Source organism: Camelus dromedarius, chromosome X (assembly GCF_036321535.1).
Source record: "Camelus dromedarius isolate mCamDro1 chromosome X, mCamDro1.pat, whole genome shotgun sequence".
In the NCBI taxonomy this organism is placed as follows: domain Eukaryota; kingdom Metazoa; phylum Chordata; class Mammalia; order Artiodactyla; family Camelidae; genus Camelus; species Camelus dromedarius.
In genome coordinates, this window is record NC_087472.1 from 83,128,682 (window position 1) to 83,146,362 (window position 17,681).

The following is a 17,681-nucleotide window of genomic DNA, read 5'->3' on the forward strand; positions in this document are numbered from 1 at the left end:
ATAAGCACATGATTACCGAGTCAGAGGTCCCGGTCCATGGCAGTGAGGGTCTCGGTCATATTTTGGTAGACACTCCATATTACCTTAGCCTAATCAACCTAAGATCACCAGGGACAAATCTATGGCCTGACAAAATCCATTTGTATTGACTCACTGCGGTAAGGGACACTTGGGATGGCTTTGACTGATGGACTGGGGAGCTGTTGAAGAGCTGGCTGGTGTGTCTGCATGATGAGAGAGGCAGGATGAATGGCAGCAGCTAGGATGTCTCCAGCTACTATGTAGACTCTTCATTTGGGACAGAATTATGCCCTCAACAAGCCTTGCTACTTTGGATTTCTGTTCCAATGACTATGTTATGGCCAACCCAGGAAGACTTCCCCGAGACTGATTAAAAACTCCATGGAATACCATGGAAGAAGCTATTCAAAGCCCGAGTGCTGTAGGTGCTCCAGAATGACTATAAATGGATAGAATGACAGCCCTCATGATAAGCTTCTCACTTCAGAGAATGGCTGAAAAGATACTTCAACCTGCACCCTCCCTGTCCCAAGTGGCAGAAAGACTCCATTCTCTTTGTTTGAGTACTTGGAGGCCCTCTGTTGTAGACTGTGATGAAGCTCAGCCCCAAAATGCCCAGGATAAAGATGGGTACCCCAAACCAGGCAAAGACTGCACTCTAAGACAAAATTAAGGAAGGGAAACACACACCAGTCTTCTTATTTCATGAAAATGGTATAGTCAAGGGGGAAGCAAGCCTGTCCCACAGGTGAAGATATTGTGGCCACACCTTTAGGGGCCACTGTAGCCCCTTCTCCAGAGCAACCTTTGGCTATCTAGGGAGAAAGAGTGGCTACTGACTTAGAACAAATGAACTACGTGGCCATGGAAAGAGACTAATAACCCTGGTACCTGAAGAAGGAAGACCTTCATTCCCTAGGAAGTTTGGGGATGGGAATCTCTGATGCTTTCTTTGTCCCCTAGATCCAGCGCTGCAGCATTGCAAAACAATCACACGGTCCACCTGACTCAGGCAGTGGCTGCAACTGGCAACGTAACCTTGCTGCTGGATTTGTCATCCCATCTGAATGCTAGGAAAACAGAACTCATGGGCGTGGCCAGAGCAAAACTATTCTGCTGTGCTGGACACCCTCACAATAGCGGGACTATTCAGCTCTGTCTGACACCCTCAGGAAAGCTGGACTGCTTAGATGTGTCTGACACCTCAGCTACCTCCTTGTATGTGCACCAGTGTAACCTTATTTCAGTATGCCTGATAGGAATTAAGGCATTGAGCCCTTGACCCTGGATTCCTCAGCTGTGATGCAACTCACTGCACACAGAGTCTCCACCTGGGCCCAATGAATCACTCCGTGGAACTTGGGGGCACGAGAACCAGAGCTACCATGCTGGTGCCCCTGCTGTTGCTGTTCTGAATCTTACTCTGATCACGTGATCTACTGTCGGCAACTGTAGAAGCCAGGTTTACTCCTTGCAATCCAGAGGTTGGGGGTTCTTCCCTAACAAAGGTAGGACAAGGCAAGATGAGATTTTTATCTTTTAATGAGGAATATAATAATTGTATTCATTGTGAGCTCCTTCCCCTTCTCTTTATTTCTAATAATATCCCTCTTCTTCTTCCTTTATTCACCCATTAGAAATCATTTATTTAAGATATCGAAGTTTACAAAGAGGTATCTGCACCCCTATGTTTAGCATTATTCACAAGAGCCAAGACCTGGAAACAACCTAAGTGCCTATGGATGGATAAATGGATAAAGAAAATGTGAAATAGGTACACACGCACACACGGGAATACCATTCAGCCATAAAAAGTAATCCCCATTATTTATGACAGCATGGATAAAACCTTGAGGGCATTATGCTAAGTCAAATAAATCTGACATAGAAAGACAAATACTGTACGATCTCACTTTTATGTGGAATCAAAAAATCCAAATTCACAGAAACAAAGAGTAGATTGGCAGTTGCCAGGGGCTGGGAGTGGGGAAAATTGGAGATGGTGGTTAAATGGTGCAAATTTCCAGTAATAAGATGAATAAATTCTGGGGATCTAGTATACAGCATAATGACAATAGTTAACAAGTATTGTATATTTTAAAGTTGCTAAGACAGTAGATCTTAAATGTTCTCACCACAAAATTTTTAAAAGGTAATTGTGTGGGGTGAAAAATAGATACCGAATTTTAGCATAGCTAGAAATTTTGAAGATTATAAATTTGTATATTTTGAGAGCTCCTTGGAAACATTCTTATTCAAGGCCTGAAACCAAAATTATTAAAATGTTTGACATTTTCATCTCTTTCATAAGGAGTTCTAGTTCAAGTTTCCTTGTAGTTTTGTTTTCTTAATGTTTTAAACACTCTATAAATTACAAAAATGTTTTTAAAATCTGAAAGATTGAGTAGATCTATATTAACTGCTATTTATTAAAAAAACCTGGGCCTTTAGTTGATGACCCAGACTCAATTTTCAAATTTTGTTATCATGTATATTCTCACACATACAGAAAAGATGAGAAAGAACAGAGTATAATGATCTGCCATGTGTCCATCATCAACTTTAACAATTGTCAACATTCTGCACTCTTATTTCATCTACCTCCCCCAACTTTTTTTCTGAACTATTTCAAAAGAAATCCTAGACACTTCATTTCACATGTAAATATATGTAAGTTAACCTTAATCCCCAATAAGTTAATGCAATATAAATAAAACTACCATGTATAGATGAAGGAATATACCTGTTCCATTCACTGATTAAAGACAGATAGCTAGGCACTCTGCTAGGTGCTGGGGGATATCAGAGAGAGAGCCACATGAGGGCAAGAGAAGACAGAAAGTTCATAGATTATTAGGTGAAAAAACAAATACAAGCATTATTGCTCCTAGGTGATGATAATGATGATTATAGTCAATATTTATAGGTCACGCACTGTTTTAAGCCCTTTGCAAATGTTATTAAGAATAAATTTGAAATTTGGGATTAACATACACACACTACTATATATAAAATAAACAAGGATCTATTGTATAGCATAGGGAACTAAGTTCGATATCTTGAAATAAACTATAATGGAAAAGAATCTGAAAAGAATATATATGTATAACTGAATCATTTTGCTACGCATCTGAAACATTGGAAATCAACTATACTTCAATTAAAAAAATTATTTATTCTTCACAATCATCCTCTGAGGTAAATACTATTATTACAGATGAGGAAACCGAAAAACCCAGAGAAATAAAGTAACTTCCTAGAGAGCATTCAGAGCGTCAGTGGTTGAACTAGGATTTTAATCTAAGTGATCTGATTTCAGAGGCTGTGCTCTAAGAAAAAAAAAGAAGACTACCTTAATATTGTGGTAATGACAATATTATTTGTTCACCAAACCATTTCATTTTTTTCCTAGGCACACAGGAAGACTGTACTTCCCAGCTTCCTGGCCTTTAAATAAGCCATGTGACTAATTCTGGCTAATGGAATGTGGATGGACATTTTAAAAAAAAATCTCTGGGTTAGAACGATGGCTTCCCAAGATGAAAACAGCCTGTATCTCTCTTTTACTTAGAGAAGAACCTCTCCATCAGGTACATATTTACTGAACTTTGTGAGCACAAGAAATATTGTGTTAAGTCACTGAGATTTTGGAGTGTGTTTGTTCCGGTAGCTTGTGTAAGTAATACTAATAGAAACATGTGAAACTTCTATAAATTACAAAATATTTCAAAACTACTGAAAAGTACAAAATATAGTAACAATCATATCTCTATCCCCAGATTTAAAACATACATTAATATTGTCACATTTCCTCCCGGTTGTTCTTTGAAAAACTCATTTGATATAACTAATAGCTAATAACCAATAAAGCATCACCTCATCCCTGACCCCTCCCTAAAAAAGTTAACAACTATCCTGAAGGTGTTGTCTATCATCCTTATTTACATTTTCACTTTGTCTGCAATATATTAAATTACAGAGTATTTTGTGTGCTTTAAAAATAGGACTGGTATAAAAAAAAAAAGATTGCTTGTTTTCATTCCATATTGTTTTTAAGATGTATTCATGTAGATCTAATTCATTCAGTTGAAGAGTTAGGTAATTTACTTATAAACTCTCCTACTGAGAGACAGTTAAGGTGTTTCGTTTTGTTTTGCTTCTACAAACAATGCTGCAATGAACTTCCTTGTACCTGCCTAATCGCATATAGTCAGGGGGGGCCTCTCTGAGGATTTTCCTATTAAAGCTGATGCTGGAAGGAAGAGAAGCCAGCCATGTGAAGAGCTGGGAAACAGGTGTTTCAGGTATCTGGAACAGTGGCCAAGCCCTAACACCTTAGGAAATGGCATGTACTAGACCCAGTGAGGTTACAGTGATGTGAGCAAAGGAAAGAGTGTCCGGACATGGAGGTGGAGAAGCAGGCAAGGGCCACTCTGTTAATGATGGCTTTTAGAGGCCACATTGAGAAGTTTGGGTTTTCTTCTATGTGCAAAGCCATTAAAGTGTTCTCATTTCTTTTAGGTTGGTCAGACCAAACTCACAGTATTGCAAGTTCCTTCCCTCAACTTCACTATAAATGGAGCATCTGTTAAATGAATGTAGTTACTGCTTTTGCTCTCTGTTTTGGAGGGGTTTATTGTAATATCTTATTTTTTAAAAAGAAAGAAAAAATTACTTTTCAATTCTTTTCCCAGTCTTTTGGGTCTGAGGGGCAGCTGTATGTTTCAAAATGAAACTACAGTTGACCCTTGAACAACATGGGTTTGAACTGCATGGGTCCATTTATACATGGATTTTTTTTCAATAAATACTACAGTACTACACAATTTGAGGTTGATTGACTCTGCCACGTGGAACCACAGATACAGAGGAATTCCAGTTACAAAGGGCCAACTATAAATTATACATGGATTTTTGACTGCGAAGAGGGTCTGTGCCCCTAACACTTCCGTTGTTCAAGAATCACCCCTGTATGTATCAAAATTTCCTTTTTCCACCAAAATGGCTTAAAAGGAAATATTCTTTTTTCTCTATGTTTTGCAATCAATCTGTTCCTTTTATTAAAATCAGATTGAATTCATGAAAGATCTGAAGTGTTTATGTTGATTTAAGAGCTGAGGAAATATCACGCTGCTAATTCTAAAACTATCTGAGGTGTGATAGAATCTGGTGATGACCAAATAGAGGAACAATTGAAAAGTGCGATGAGGGAGAGCATAGCTCAGTGGTAGAGAGTATACTTAGCATGCTCGGTGTCCTGGGTTCAAGCCCCAGTACCTCCATTAAATAAATAGATGAATAAACCTAATTACCTCCTCCCTGCCAAAAAAAAGATTAATTAAGAAAAGTGTGAATGAAAGAATTAGGTACTTGTACTGCAATGGCAAACATTGTACGGTAGGTTAAAATGACAAATTACACTATTTCCAAAAGTGGTTTGGATATGAGCCATTCCTTTAGTAACTCAGCCAAACATACTAACATTTTCTCTCCTTCCTTACTCATTTCTTCTATTAGCAGTTCCTATATTTGCCTATTGGCTATACTATCCGTTGGCTATAGATTGGGAGGGGGCTATTGCCTCTTTCAGGAGCTTTCATTTAAATTACCTCCCTGATCTTCAACAATTCAAGCACATCGTCTTACAGTCCTATTCCTGTATTTTAATCCTATTTTCTGTTAGGCTATCCTTTTCAATAACTAATACTTTTTAATTTTTAAAGATATCTATTCAAACTCACAAAAATTTCAATAAAATCTAACCTGATGGATGTGGATGAAAATTTCTCTTTTCTAAAACAACCCTCATCCACCCATTATTTTTTTCTTTTATTTGCAAGTTGGTTGTACTCTAGGTAGAACCTTACTGCCAAATAATTAATTCCAAAAGACACGGTGTATAACTGTGTTTAATATATGCAATAAGGCATAATTAAAATCTTATCAACATCACATTGAATTCAGTCTGTGTCAGAAAAGACCTTAAGGACCGTCTTGTACAACCACCTATCTTTTGTGTGTATGTGACCACCAGGGCTTAACTGAAGTCAGTAGTTTTCAAAAAGAAAGAAGAACCTTCTATAAAACAAATCAAAACAATTGCAAAAGAAATGGTACGATTCTAGCTAACTTAAAAAAGAAAGTGTTTGTTACCTGAGGTAGCAGCATAGGGATGAATCTTAGGGAAGGTTATCTGCCCTCCTGTAACTGTACCTGTTGGGGGTACAAGTAATCCTAATGCCTTTTGAAGAGTACTATGATGGTATTGTGTGTGTAAATGTGCTTTAGGATCACAAAAGAGGGAACAAGTGACTAATTACACTCCAAAGGTTACACCTTTAGAAGACAGATGAATGGTCTTCAAGAATGACTAAGAATTACACAAGTGGACATGAATGAGAGTATTTTAACCTTAGGGAACAGGAAGTGCATCTCTTGCGCGTAAGTTACAAATAGGAACCTGCAAAGAGATGTTTGCAAAGGGTCGCAGCAATTGACGCTTTTAAACAGTTGCACGTTAGAATCACCTAGGAAGCTTTTAAAAATCCTGACGCCCAGACCAATTAGAGCCTAATCTATGTGGGTAGCGTAAGTATTTTTCAAAGCCACCCACGTCATCCCACCACCCCCGGCACCATGATTCCAACGTGCATGCAAGGTTGAGAATCACCGCTTTAAGCAAGAAGCAAAATATTAAACGTGGATTTTGAGGGGGAAGTGGTGGTAGGGCTTAGAAGATGAACTGAAAGTCCTTGGAAGACAGGGCGACTACTTCAAGATCAGGGACAAGAACCAAGTGAGATCAGCGATAAAGGATTTAAGGGCTGTTCTGTGGTAGAACTCACGGGATTGGGGGGGGGGGGTCGGTAATGAGCTCAGCATATATCCAAGCCCATTAAAGTGAAGTTATTCTGCCAGTGGCCCTGCTCCTACCCGCCAATTATACTTTCTCCCATCTTTTCCCACAGTTTAAAAAAAAAAAAAAAAACGACGGAAACGTCTTCTGTCCCACGAAAGGCGCATGGGCAGACTGTGGGAGGCGAGACGTCACAAGCGCGCAGCCGCAACAATTTCTTCGTGATTCCAGAACCACAAATCACGAACATCTGTCTGGGATGGAGAGGCCTCCTCGGCCAAGTTGCACCCACCAGAAGAGCGCGGATCGACACCTCAGCGCAAATTGGTGCTTTTTAAACCCCGGAGGGAGGCGAGGGCAAGGGCGGCGAGGGCAAGGGCGGGGCAACTGCTGACGTTCACGGTGAGGACGCCGGCTCCGCCCTCACACCCACTTCCGGTGGCGCGCGGCCCCCGCTTCCGCTTTTCCTGCCCGCGCGCCGACCCCGCCTCACTCCCACGCGCCCCCCAGCGTCCTGGCGCCCAACAGCCGGGAGAAAAGGCAGCAGTTGCTGTCGGAAGTACCCCTTTGGTTCCCCTTCCGTTCTGCCTAACGACTTCCGCTTTGGGCCGTCAACATGGACGCTGCGGCTGCCTGGCGGAGCGGCCTCTGACCGGTTGCGGAGGCGCAGCTTCTCTGCGGCTGCCGCTCCTCTTCCCCGCCCTCCCCACCTCCCCCCGCCCCTCCCTCCCGTCCCTGGGGCCGGCGGGCTAGTCGCTACATGGGGGCGGGCCTCCGCCGCCGGCGCACGGCTTCCTGTTCAGAGGCGGCCCGGCTGTAGGCGGCGGCGACTCCGCCCGCGCCCACTTCGGCGCGGTGACCGAGCGCCCGGGAGGGAGGCTCGAGGGCCGCATTTGGTGCCGCTGCGCCAAGCCCGGCCCTGCGCCACCATGGCCCCAGTGCAGCTGGAGAACCACCAGCTGGTCCCGCCCGGAGGCGGCGGCGGGGGCAGCGGTGGCCCCGCGTCAGCCCCGGCGCCTCCTCCTCCGGGAGCCGCCGTGGCGGCGGCCGCTGCGGCCGCGGCTAGCCCTGGCTACCGGCTGAGCACCCTCATCGAATTTCTGCTGCACCGGGCCTACTCGGAGCTCATGGTGCTGACGGACCTGTAAGTGCCGCGAAATCCATGCCTGCTCCCCAGCCCCCGCTTCCCGCCCAACTGGCTGAGAGGTTTGCACCTCCTTCTCCCCAAGAGGCTGCTGCTTTCTCCTCTCCGCTGGGCTGCTTCGTCTAGAATATCTGAACTCTTGGTGCTCGGCGGGGGTGGAGGAGAAGCTTTGCATTTGGGGTCTTTCTGGAGGTGAAACAACCGAGGCTTGTTAATTATGCATGTTAGACTTCCCTGAAAAGCCCAACTTTGGGATTTTTGCTCGATTTGCCAGTTGAACCCTATTGGTTTCTTGGCTGGAAGCTTTTTAGCTCAGAGCTGAAGACTAGGGTTTAGGAATATATACTATTAGACCTTAAAAAAATTCTAAAAATGGAAAATTGTTTTACAGCCTTTTACAGTACATTTTAAATGTAGTCTGTAATTGCTTCTGACAAAGTATGAGCTCAGGAGATGTGTATAAAATAATTAAAAATGTTTGGATTCCAAGTTTGTGTGTTTTTCTGGAACGTTTGAGACGGAAGTGTTAACGCATTTAGTGTAAGTAAAGGTTTTTTGTAACTGGCCTACTGTTACTGTCTCTTGGGATATGAAGGGAGTTTATAAATCACCAAGTTGCCAGTGGAATGCCTTGGGACATGATTAGGGTGTTAATCCCTTCAGAAGGCTCAGAATACACTGTAATGATTTGGGGTATGTAAGAAAAGGCGCTATAAAATTTAGGGGTATATATACTCTAATTACTGTTTTAAATTTTTATATTCAGCTTCAGAAAAAGTAAGAATTACTAGTTTTCATCTAGATTGGTTTTTTATCTTTTATCTATTGCTAGACTGCAGATCAGTGTTTTCATTTGAAATACACTAGTATGTAGGTATTAGGCTGTGAAGTGTCAACAGTAATTTGTTGCCAGAGACTTTTAAAATATTTGTTTGCGGATGACTAAAAGAATTATATTAGATTCCACTTATTCCTGTAAAACATCATTCTCAGAATTTTGATGTACTGTACTTTATTGAATGGGACAGAAAGAAGCTTACCCCTGTCTTATGAGAAACTTAAATAGCTGTCATGATTAGGGTTTATTGTGGTAATATACTTCTCCGCACCATTTACTGTTGGATTTCATAAGAATTTAAAAGTATGCATGAGAAAATTTCATGTATGTGAAGGTCACCTGTCCTATGGATAGCTATGGAAAAATGTTGAAAATTGCTACTATCAGTGGTTGTGTAATTTGTGTGATTTATTTTTCCATAGAGCATTTCCATAGAAATTCTTTGAATTATATTGTGTTGTTCTGTTTTAGTGCTTAGTTATGACGAGAGGAACATTTATTTTATTGCTGTAGAAATAAGTATGTAGTTTTAGCCCTCACCCTTTATATGATGATTCTCCAGCCCAGACCTCTCCTCTGAACTCCAGACTCAATGTCCAGATGCCTACATCTAAGTATCTAATGGGCATTTCAGTGGCCCCAGTCCAGAACCAAACTCCTGATTCCATTCAACCCCCCCCCCCCCAAAACTCTCCTGTCTCACTAAATAGTGTCTCCATTCTTCCTGTCAATGCCTAGGCCAGAACTTTTGAAGTAATTCTTGGCTTCTTTTTCTTCCAGTCCCACACTCAGTACATGAGCCAGTCTTGTCATCTCTGACTTCAGGATCTGACCGATTTTCAACATTTCCATCAAGTACTAACCCTTTGTCTATGTTACTGCAGTGGTTGGCTAACTGGTACCTCAACTGCTACCCTTGCCTGTCTATAGATTTTCCTCCATAAAATAGCCAGGATGATCTTTTAAAAACTTTTTTGCTCCCAACTCTCCATTGGTTCCTCATCCTACTTAGAGTAAAAACTTTTTATAGTCACCTATATAGAGAGTGACCATAAAATTTGTGGTCCAAATCAGGACACTTCTGAGCATGAAAGGTGATGTTATTAATAACAATGTTGGAACAACAGGCATAACCAGGGACTATCTTGAGCAAACCAAGACTGTGGTCTACCTTTAATGTCCTACATTACGTGTCTTCTCTCCCTTACCCCTTTTAACTTCATTTCTCATATTCTCCTCCTTGCATATTCTGTTTCAGCCACGCTACTTTTATGGATGTTTCTTGACAGGGTCAGGCACACTCTAACTTAGAGCCTTTGCTCTTCCTCTAGAAATCTGTGTGGTTTGCTTTCACATTTCCTTTAGATCTTTGTTCAGGTGTAATTTATCAGAAAGACTTTTTTTTGTAATTACCCATGAGAAGTACTCTGCCCCTTCAACCTATCATTCTTACTCACTGCTTTGGTTTTCTCTATAACACTTAACCACTGCCAAACATCCTTAGTTTATTGTCAGTCTCCTCCCCTCTGGAAGCTCTGTGAGAACAGAAATTCTGAGTTGTTTGCTGCTTTCTCTGGGGCTTAGAACAATAACTGGCACATAGTCAGGACAATTGTCATTGTAGACCATGGAGAACGTAAGGGGAAAATTCACTGTTGCTCTGGATACATAGGTATGTAAAATAACTTTTCTCTTTTGATTTATGGTAACCAAAATTGGTTTGGGAATTTACCTTGGAAGTTCCTAATTCATGTATTTTTCCTTGTTCCAGGTAGAAACTGTCCCGCTTAATGTATTAATGTAAAACCAGTGTTCACGGTATACTTTGAGTCTTATTTCTGCCACATTTGATGCTTGTCTGTGGACTGTTTAAAGTAAAAAGGGCACCGTTGATGATTTTAGGTTATTTGTTTTTGGCCCCAGATTTCTATTTTTTTCCTTCTGCCTGTTCACTTCCTTCTCCCCCTGCCCCCACCCTACCCCCCACCACGCATGCTGTCATCTTAGACTTTACATTCTGCCATAACTTCTTAGAGACTTAGATTTTACTCTTTAAAAACTTCTTTTAATTACAATCAGAAAATGCCAGGATCTCAGTCATGTAAACTTGTCTTATCACACTTTGGTGTAAGTAAGGGTTCTGGACTTACTTCTTCCAAAGATTTGCACTTTAGGGCTTTTGCCCCAAGTGGTGACTTTGTCATCCATAAAGGAATTTTAAATAGATTAGGAGGAATTGAGGGGAAAGGGATGCAGGCAGCAAAGCCTATCCTTTATCCCTGAAATGATACAGCCTTTGACAAGAGATGATCCTCTTAGGGTCTCTGGGACAGTGGGTAACAGCTGAAACAGTGATCCCCCTCCCAAAGGCTCTGTTCTTCAGTTTCTCTCTTTCTCTCACATACACACAAGTATCCGTGGTTCTCATTCTCTCCTTCCCTTGGGGACAAGGGTTGTGGCTTCTCAAGGAGTGTTTTCTGGATCTTTCATATGTGTAGGAACTTGCCAGTAGCTGCTTGTACTTGCAGTCTTATAAGGCGGCCTTAATTGCTGCTTCATTCTCTGATCCGCTGGCCCTTGCAGCCCCTACCTAGTTTCTTTTATCACTTGGATCATAACCTGAGCTTCCATCCCACTGTCTACTCTAAGAATTGTAGGTAACAATAAGCCAGAGCTCATTTTAACAGTTTCCTCTCCTTGTACCTTGAATCTCTGGAGGTGGTTTTAGTTTTTCTGCACCTGTGGCATGTGGGTGGGAGAAGAGGGTCTAAGCACTCAGTGTGTATTCTTCAAGAATTGATTAGATGTAGGAGAGGCTTTAGAGTTCAGGCTTAAAGCAGATCAGGACCTTTCTAAGCATGGATGGATGCAAGAGCGTTAAATGATGTAGTTTATCAAGGAAAACCGTGACACTGGTTGCTGGCTAGTTCTGGAGAACTAGCAAAAAAGAGCCATCAAAACCTTCCTGGAGCTTTTTAAAAGTAATCATTTACATCTACCAGGCGACATCATGATTACTGTACAGCCCTTGGCTCATGCTGCCCTTTTGTGTGTTTAGCTTCCATAACAAAACATGGAGGGATTAGTGCTTGGAAGCAAGGTTCCATGGAATACAGGGAGGCTGGCGACTAGGTAGTACCTTGCATCCGTGACCATTTTGGTCTTAAAAGAATATTTTCTCTGACTCTCTATGATATAGTGTGCTAATATAAGGCTTTTTAAGTGTTTGAGGTTCATGCAATATCTTTTGAAGCACTTTGAATGGAGAGTGATGTTCCTTTGTTAGTTTTTCCTTTGTAGCTGTATTGTTGGAAACTCAAAAAAATAGAGTAGGGAGCCACACAAACCTGTAGTTTATTCGTTTTTCTGAAATACTGAGGTATTTAATAGAGTCAAAGAACATTATATTTTGATGAAGGTATGCATATATTTAGTCAATTTCTTTTTTTTTCTTCTTAGACTGCCAAGGAAATCTGATGTGGAAAGGTGAGTATGAAAAAAACCTTAAGTCTGTGTCTGTTTTGATACATCTCTGGCTGTCTGTGTGTGAGAGTGTGGGATGAGGTATGTGTAGGTATGGGTGATAGGGCTGTGGATAGGAAACGTAAGCCCATTTGTTTAAGGAGCCCTGGGAAGTATAATTTCCTCATCCTTGACGATTCTTGGTATGAGACCAGCTCTTGACCTTCTGTTCTAGAAATCTTTATTGAATCACTAGCCAGGTCAAGTGCCTGAGGAGGTTAGGAAGATGTAGAAGATACAGAACTTAATGGAGAAAGCTGAGGAAGAGACTGACTTTAGAAACCTGGCTACTAATTTTCCATTTGCTACGATGATACTATTAGATATCTTTGGAGAATGGACATTTGCCTACTGTTATTGCTGTTCTATAGATGGGAGAATTTTGATTCAGTTGGAGTTTGGGGCATAAGACATAACTAAACACTAGTGTATTTCCATAGGCCAGTGGAATAAGATCAATTAAGATTTCAAAGAAGTCAGGTGATGGAGATTTAAATTGTGGCTAAATATAGGCCACATGACTTTATGTTTAGCACTATTTATGCTCCTTGTTTGATTTTTTTTAAAATACCAAGTCACTAGGGTGGATTTTAGCATTTATTAGTGACTAAGCTCCACCCCACCCCCACCCCCATGACCTTTCTGTTAGAATTAGACATAGATTGAAAAGATAGAGGTGAAAGAGATGATTGAAGCATAGCTGTGTTATGGTTTGGCTGGTCCCTTTTAAAGGAAGGAAATGAAAATCAGGATTTGCTCTGTCCACTCTGGGGTAAGAAGGGAAACTGTACCTTGGGAAACCAATTCATGCTGCCTATCACTTGAGACAGTGTGGTATCAAGAAAAAAACATGTTAAAATAGTTTCCAAAGGGGGACATCTCCTTTCCAGTAGACGAGCTCATCTGGCAGACTGAATTAATAATATACAAATATGTTTGCTCTGGGAGAGGAGAAGAGGCCTGACATCCTCCATAAGCTGTTGCTGAGTTAGAATGACAGCACCGAGGCTCTTAGCACTGAGGCGACTACCAGATCTTAGTGTACATTTAACATTTCTGCTGCGTCCCAGTCTTACCTGTGATGCTCTCTGCTTGTTTTATCTCTAAGGATCCTTCACAGGCACTGGCAAAGAATCATAGTTGTATCTGTGTCTTTGATTCTTCTCTCTATACTACCAATAAGCATATTGCCGGCTGAATCTTAAGGAAGGCTTTCGGGATGTTTATGGGCTACGTATGCTCTCAGTAGAAGCTAGATTTTGTAGTCTTCAGTCAGGATTTTGCTTCAGCAAAAATGTTCATTTTGGTGCATTGCATCATGGTGTTGCTATTGGTGAGATGCAGAGATGTGGGTTGGATCTAGCGGTACTAAGATCAATATGTCAGAGTCCACTTGGAGGGAGGTTGATGTCTTGCTAGGGCCTGTCATCAGTCCTGGCCTGTGGAATATTTTTTTTAGTGTCTTAAGGTAAACCATAAAAGGTATGATTATCGGTTGTGTAGCTGACATGAAGTCGAGAGGTCTAGCTAACACACTGATTGACAACATAAAGCTTTTTATAAAGCTCTTAAGGCTTTATGAGGAGATGATAAAAATACTGATGAGTATTGGGAGGAAAGCATTGTACTGGGTATAGCATAAAAATAGATGTGGATAGACCTTCTAGCTTTTATTTTCAGTACTCAACTTACTTTCTTTAACTTTGTTTGGATAATTTAATATCTAAGTTTCTCATTGAAATTAGTTTGGTAAGGAGTTGCATAGTTAAGCCCTTTATTAAGTTTTTTAAATTATGCTCTTGCAAGATGGGAAATGGGCCCTTGTTTTTGTAGAAATAATACAGTTTCAAGCTTTGGTAAAGAGCTGTTTCACTTCCTTTCTCTTACCAAAAAGGTTACTCATTCATAATTCATAATTTCAATTTCAAACCATAATTTGGTCCCCTTTGTAACCCAGTTAACTTCTGTATAGTAAGTTTATATTTGTGAATTTAGTATACTTTAGTAAACAACTTTTATTGCAATATAAAATTAATTTTAAAATGCAGTTTGTTGCTTAAGCATTCTATTGGATTTATTACTCTGAGGTAGAAAATAAAGCATATGCAGATGGTATACAAAATGTGACAGACAGTAATTCATATTTTAAGTGGTTCATTTCATTGTAATGGTTATAAGCAAAGATTGATTCATATTTTAGCTCAGATGAAATAAATTGTGAAATATTCTTTCAAATATGTTGGTTCATTAAGAGTTGTTTTGTTTTATTTTAAAGGAAAATAGAAATAGTACAGTTTGCTAGCCGGACACGCCAACTCTTTGTTCGATTATTAGCTTTAGTAAAATGGGCTAATAATGCTGGCAAAGTGGAAAAATGTGCGGTGAGTGAAATTTTTTATTTTATATAAAATAACTTTTGGAATGTTAACTTTTAATAGGCATGGTTTTTAATTTTAGCTTTAACTTACATCTGCTGATATGTTTTGAGAGATGTTACTTATGTGAGTAATCGCATTTCTGTATGGTAATGTATAGTATATATCTATAGAAAATTAGCATTTGTTTATGGATACCTGGTCAGAAAAAAAGAGAGGCCATATCTGGAGACATCATTACAGTAGAAGACATTAAATATGAGACTGGACCTAAAGGGGGAAAATGGTCAGCTTCCATGTGTATGGTTCCTTAGAGTTTGCAAAGTACTCCCTTAAATTTTGCCTGTTAATTCTTGACAACCTTTTCAAAATGGCAGAGTCAGGATTCTTCTCTTATTTTACAGACGAGGAAATAAGGTTCCTAGAAGTTAAATGGCTTCTTCAAGGCCACAAAGCTGGTGATAGCATTTATCTGTCCCTTTATTTATTTATCTATTCATTCTCCAAACCTTTATTGAGCATATGGCATAGGGTATGGTGTGTGGAGACTTGAATAAGGCATAGTCCCTGCCCTCATTTAGAAGCTCATAGTCTTGACTGTTGAGTCATTCTTTTGAATTTAAAGGAGTGACCTGTAGTGAAATATACCACAGATGCTAAAATACGCCCCCTCCAAAGTTTTAAGCTATGTTAAAGAAGGGTTAAGGAGGAAAAACATCAGTAGAGATCTTGTGTTACCCCTTGAGTTCATAACTTGGGGAGGATGGTGTGTTGTTAACAGATAAGACACAAAATTACTCCCTCCTGTTTTACTTCTGATGAGGTCAGTCACTTCTAATGAGGATGGAGTTCATATTGGAAGGGGTAGAGTAATTCTAATAAAATGAGTAAAATTCTAAAATAATGAGAGCATTTATCCACTTCAACTGAGGTCAGTTCTCCAGGCCCAGCTCTATAAGGCCAAGTAGGCTTCTAGCTACTGTCGATTATATTTGCAAAGTGGGGGAAAGTGGGTAGATGCTCTAAATAAGCTTGACATTGATGTTCAAATTTTTTTTTCATTCAATTATGTAATGATATTTAAAAGTTTTATCAGTCTTTATAGGTAAAAGCACAAAAACAACTTACATTGGTTAAATTACATTTAAGTCATTTATGAATTTTATTAGGCTTCCTGGATAAATTAAAATTAGCAGCTACCCAGTATAGAGAGGTACCATAATAAATTTATTTTTTGCACCTTGACAAGCTAAGTTGAAAATATTTTTATAGTAGTTTTATATTTGCAAATCTATTGAAGTTTGCATATTTGGTAAAATTTCACTTTAGAAAGAAATCTACAACACAGTTGCATTTCCGCACATGAGTTTCTAATATCTTTGCAATTTTAGTCCAAAAGTAGCATTTACTATTCTCAGTTTCACTAGGTTTCCTTATCATTGGACATAAAGCTTATATGAAAATTGCTAAAGTGAAAAGAAAAAAGAGCTTATGAAGAAGTTGAGAATTTAAAATTCTAGACTAATAATTTTTTTGCAAGTTAAAAGAAGATACATTTCTAGCCACAGATCTTTTGTCTCTAGGAGTAAGCTGGTATCATCCTTCTATATAACACTGATCAAAGGGGGAGGATATTTTGTACCATATATTGAGTTTTCTCTGGGGGGGAATAAGTCCTTTTATTTATCTGTTGTCTGTTGATATGATTGGGAAATTGAAGTTTATAGACAGAAAGTCTTTTGTACACTGTAAAGCATCATTCAGAGGATAATTTTTGTTAGAAATATTAATAAGGAAGCCTATTCCAAGCTTATTTGCCAGAAAGTTTAAAATTCACTTCATTGTTTTGGAAATTTGGATACCAAGTCTAATGAATCTATTTGGGCTGAAATGAAGAAGTATGGTATTATGTTTTTGAAAAGCCTAAGGTTTCTTTTCAATAATTAGTTACTTTGGGGTAATCTTTTCTTAAAGATATTCAAACTTTCAGTGAAGGGTTAGGTATTACTGAAATGTGTAAAATCAAAGTGTTCAATTTTTCAGATCTGGTGTTAAATCCCTAATTATACCATGCGTATTTAAATTACCTGTTTGATACCCCTGAACTGTATGTACTTTGACAAAATATATCAAGCAAAATCCAAAACTCTTGGTTTTGATATTGAGCCATATTGTATTCCTCTTTCATTAATTCATAGCATAGTATTCTTCTATTAGTTTTTTGAACTGGCTATTCCAGTAAGTCACACTCTGAATAAAGTCTCATGTTGAACTTATAGAAAGTTTTGGTATTTTTGTTTTGTGAATGTAGAACAAATGTGTTTTTGTCGGGAATAAAGTCCAACAGCTGGAGAATTAGAGGATTATTCACATTTTGACACTTATATTCTCAACCTAATGATTATTTAACTAGTCTCATTAGAGGTTCTTAATAGATAATGTTCTTTAGCCATGCCAGGCATATTATGTGTTTAGCTGAGTGTATAAATACATGATTTATAGAACTCTGACTAATGATAAAACAGTCTGAATAATGTTTTATCTAAGAAAAAGAAAAAATGTCTCTCCTAGAGCTTTCTTAAAAGCAACTTTGGGATGTAATTCGCACCCCATACAATCTACTCATTTAAAGTGTACAATTCAGTGGTTTTTCGTATATTCACAGATATGTGCAACCATTACCATAGTCAATTTTAGACCATTTTCATCACCTTAAAAAGAAAGCCTTTACCCTTTTGCTGTCACACCAGGTATCCCCCCAGCCCTGAGCAACCTTGCTGTCTCTATAGATATGCCTATTCTGAACATTTCATATAAATGGAGTCATAATATGTCTTTTGTGATTCGCTCCTTTTATTTAGCATAATGTTTTAAAGGGTCATCCATGTTGTGCCATATATCAGTACTTGATTTTTATAGCTGAAT

General features: G+C 39.4%; 1 protein-coding gene across 3 annotated transcripts in view; it reads left to right on the forward strand.

The window, feature by feature from the left end:
- Positions 1-7,092: 7,092 nt before the first annotated feature.
- MED14 (mediator complex subunit 14) overlaps positions 7,093-17,681 on the forward strand; it is a 60,404-nt gene continuing 49,815 nt past the window's right edge. Inside the window, exons 1-3 of one of the 3 annotated variants that reach the window (XM_064483275.1) lie at positions 7,093-7,204; positions 12,319-12,345; positions 14,657-14,762. Coding sequence is in view for 2 of the 3 variants with exons in the window: in XM_064483274.1 (XP_064339344.1) it covers positions 7,807-8,021; positions 12,319-12,345; positions 14,657-14,762 (348 nt within the window). In the remaining variant the exon portion in view is untranslated. Of the gene's footprint in view, positions 7,205-7,662; positions 8,022-12,318; positions 12,346-14,656; positions 14,763-17,681 lie in introns of those variants that run through there. The other 2 variants (XM_064483274.1, XM_031445459.2) reach the window with 2 other exon arrangements.